General features: G+C 41.1%; 1 protein-coding gene across 1 annotated transcript; it reads left to right on the top strand.

Annotated features, from left to right (window-relative positions):
- The first annotated feature begins 773 nt into the window (after window positions 1-773).
- LOC127920525 (cyclin-dependent kinase inhibitor 1B-like) lies at window positions 774-2,019 on the top strand. The gene is made up of 2 exons (XM_052504575.1): window positions 774-1,480; window positions 1,629-2,019. The coding sequence occupies exons 1-2, from the start codon at window positions 940-942 to the stop codon at window positions 1,742-1,744; spliced, it is 657 nt and encodes a 218-aa protein (XP_052360535.1). The 5' UTR covers window positions 774-939; the 3' UTR covers window positions 1,745-2,019.
- Window positions 2,020-3,609: the final 1,590 nt, after the last annotated feature.

Below are 3,609 nucleotides of genomic sequence, written 5' to 3' on the forward strand. Positions count from 1 at the left end.
TAACCTCTGTAATGTTCTGAAACCTATTGGCTGTTTATTTGTTCCACTGAGGATATGACACATTTTCGAAGCAAAGTTGTCTTTTATTAAAAGGTAAAGGCCAACACGGTTTAAAACCTTTTAAAACAGCCGCATTTATTAAAGGCTGGAATCAATCCGTATCGCGGAAATATCGCAGATAATCTGCGTTGAAATGTAAAGGCAATTTCCGATTGAGCCGATATAGACAGCGTTTACAGTTAATACTGTCTCTGCTCATTCCTTTTACATTTCAATCCAGCTATGAGACTCCTCAGACAAAGCAGGCCACCCGCCATAAGGGGTTCCCGAGTGGCGTAGCGGTCTAAGGCACTGCATCTCAGTCCCTGGTTCGAATCCAGGCTGTATCACATCCGGCCGTGATTGGGAGTCCCATAGGGCTGCGCACAATGGGCCAGCGTCCTCTGGGTTTGTCCGGGGTAGGTCTTCATTGTCAATAAGAATGTGTTCTTAACTGACTTGCCTGGTTAAATAAAAAATAACTGAAATAAATGCAGGGTTTACAGGGTGGCTTCAGTCTCTGCTGATTGGCTTTAAATTTAAATCCAACTACAACGCGGAACTTCCACGATGTCGACGTGGAGGCTACAATCCCTCCTGCAGTGCAGAAAGGTTAAATCAACAAACCCCCCTCACAAGGAGGCAAAAAGTCAACCTCATTTGGCGCCATTCCAAATGCCCCCCAGCAAGCAGAGTAGTAAGAAAGGGGCGTGAATTAACCAAGGGGCAACCAATAAGCAAGACCAGCCATTATATAGGCGGCATCCTCTGGTCTTTAAATAGCCTTCCTATATCCACATTATATCAGTAGTCGCAGTTGAAGTTACATTGTAGTTAGGTGAAACAGCCCAGTGTGAATCCATTTTCTATTTCTTCAATCTGGACATATCGCAGGACGTCATGACAAACTTTCCGACGCCAACTGGTTTGGAGAGCGCGGTGGCAGAGAGAGCAACGCTTCCCCGTCGCCATTCAAGCGTTTCTCGGAACTTATTTGGACCCGTCGACCATGATGCGCTGAGCCGCGAGTTGAAGGCGAAGCTGAAGGAAATATCTGAACGAGACCAGCGTCGATGGAATTTCCACTTCGAGACAAACACACCGATTCCCGGGATTTATGAATGGGAAGGAATGTCAGCGGACTCCACACCTGCCTTCTACCAGGAGTCGACGGAAGTTGGAGACGTGAGGGTTCAGGTTGTGACATCAAACACAGACTATAGCGCAGAGGTTGTCACTGATAATGTGCGTGGTTGTTGCCTCAACCAAACCCCTCTATCAGACTGTGAACAGACTGCACTTTGTTCCAACGAAGTTAACCAAGAGAATTGGTCCAATTCCCCCAATACGAGGAAATTGAACTCCAAATCAACACAATGTATTCGGCGTAAGAGGTCGAGGACATCTTATGAACGTGCAGTCAACGTTACTCAAATTACAGGTAGGTCTACTTTTTCTTGGTAACGCTATATAACTCCTTAATAAGCAACTCGTTTTAATGGCTTGCCGACTACATAACGACGATGTTCTCGTATGATTGACTGTAATGTGAATTAAAGAACTAACCGTTCTACATTTCTTCCCCGCAGATTTTTTCCCAAAGAGAAGGAGAAGATCAACGTCGGAGATGAAGAGCACCCAGCCCAATTCTTCCCTCTCAATTCCTCTTGAACAAACGCCACGCAAAGCTCAAATAATTCGATAAACAACGTGGACAAATCGTACCATCGCCTATGTGCCTCTTTTTGTTATGTTATGTTATTATTGTCTGTCTTGGACAAAAAAGATGGAGTAACCATCCAAAATATGTTGGCCTATGTTTATGCCAAAGTAACAATGTTTTGTCTTTTATTTAAAATATTGTTTAATTTATTTTATTTAAGTTTCAAATGTGTTTAATTCAACTAAGGTTTTATGAGATATTGTTTGTCTGTTGACTTGTATCCGTGAAAAATACAATTAAAAACGATTTATTTTACATTTAGCTGACTTTCGGATCATTTTATTATTGAATTAGTGAGTTTTCGACTTTTCAGTGTGCTAACGAGGTGAACAGGGACACCACCTGCCCACCCCTCACACACACTAGAGAAACAATAAGAGCAGCAGTCGTTCCATTTGACAGCACTTGAAGAGTGCCTCAACAAATTGCAGCAGCAGTAGACCTATAGACGAGCCCTACACTGAATGAATATGTTATGTCCATGGGCATTGTTCAAGGAAATAAAATCAGTCTGCATTGTGCCTTTTTGGTAGATATACCAATCACGAACTTTCACTTGCTGTGCATAATCCCGCATGGACACATGGCGTGCGCACATAGAACAGCAGACACACTATAACCTAATTACCATCGCAGATGCTATTACCCTCACTGTCGATATGCAAATCAACTCATCCATTCTACAGCATAGACCAATGTGGGGGTTTTCCCTTAACAGGGATTTGGGGAAGATCTCTCTGATTTGTGCCTTAACACCTAAGACCGCTGTATAGTAATAAAACCAAACAATGTAACACGTAATCAAGACTTACCCAAATGATTGCCGTTTCTTTTCAAATTCTGTATGAACTCCCAAGTGCTTTCGCTTTTCAATACTATCAGGCTGTGAAGATGACCAACCGTTAATGGCAGGTGCACACTCTGACGTATCTTTTATAAAGAAAATACGTCTGATGTACATAAAACATATTGTTGTATTGTTTAACGTTTAGAAGTGCAATACCTTTAAAAAAAAAAAAATGTTAACCTACGTCTGACGGTAGAGATGATTTAATGTGTCCACTTTAAAATTGTTGACCTAACGGTCCCTATAAAATAGACATGAATACATCAAACACAATGAAATGTATTAGATTTGGTCTGGTTCTAGTGGGAGAATAAAGTCTAAAATAATAGTTGTTTTATTGTGAGAAGAATGAATAAGCGTGACTATATGGTAATGTAATGCATATACTTCAGTCAATAGTGACTGCAAAAGCAATCGTGTAACAACAGGAAGTAATAGATCCATGAGCGATGCGCGCATATACATTACGCAGTGGGAGGATGGGAGATTTGCAGTACAATTTAAAGGGTCGCACGTCTCAAGGATTGGCCATAGAGCAGGAAAAGAACAATACCCTGAAGAATTGAAGTGGCCATCTGGCATCGTGGCTCGCGACATGGAAGAAGGGACATGTGGAGAAAGAGTGTGCCATTTCTTTCACCTGCAAATGCGGATTGGTGGCAAAATGAACGCTCCCAGACCCCCCGTGTTTTTACTGACAAAGTTACATTCTTCTTTTTCAGTTAAATGCGTTGTATTATTCTTACTTCTCGTGCCGAAACCCATTCGAATGGTTATTTTTAGTTCCAAACTCTATTAGCCCTTCGTTCTATCTGTAGGCCTAACCAATTAAGATCTATAGGCTACACAGAAAAAACACTTAGTGCCATTTTTGACTAATATCTTTATAAATTATAGATATATTTATATTTATACAATATTTATCTTTATACACTATCTTTACTTCAGATACGTCTTTAGACATGAATGAAAAACTAGTCTAGTACACAGTAGTGGTATA

Source organism: Oncorhynchus keta, unplaced genomic scaffold (assembly GCF_023373465.1).
Source record: "Oncorhynchus keta strain PuntledgeMale-10-30-2019 unplaced genomic scaffold, Oket_V2 Un_contig_19805_pilon_pilon, whole genome shotgun sequence".
In the NCBI taxonomy this organism is placed as follows: domain Eukaryota; kingdom Metazoa; phylum Chordata; class Actinopteri; order Salmoniformes; family Salmonidae; genus Oncorhynchus; species Oncorhynchus keta.

Bases quoted from the DNA above. Each gene is read 5' to 3' on its own strand.
- LOC127920525 (XM_052504575.1), top strand. From the start codon at position 940: ATGACAAACTTTCCGACGCCAACTGGTTTGGAGAGCGCGGTGGCAGAG. The intron at 1,481-1,628 runs GTAGGTCTACTT...TCTTCCCCGCAG, and splicing joins CAACGTTACTCAAATTACAG to ATTTTTTCCCAAAGAGAAGG.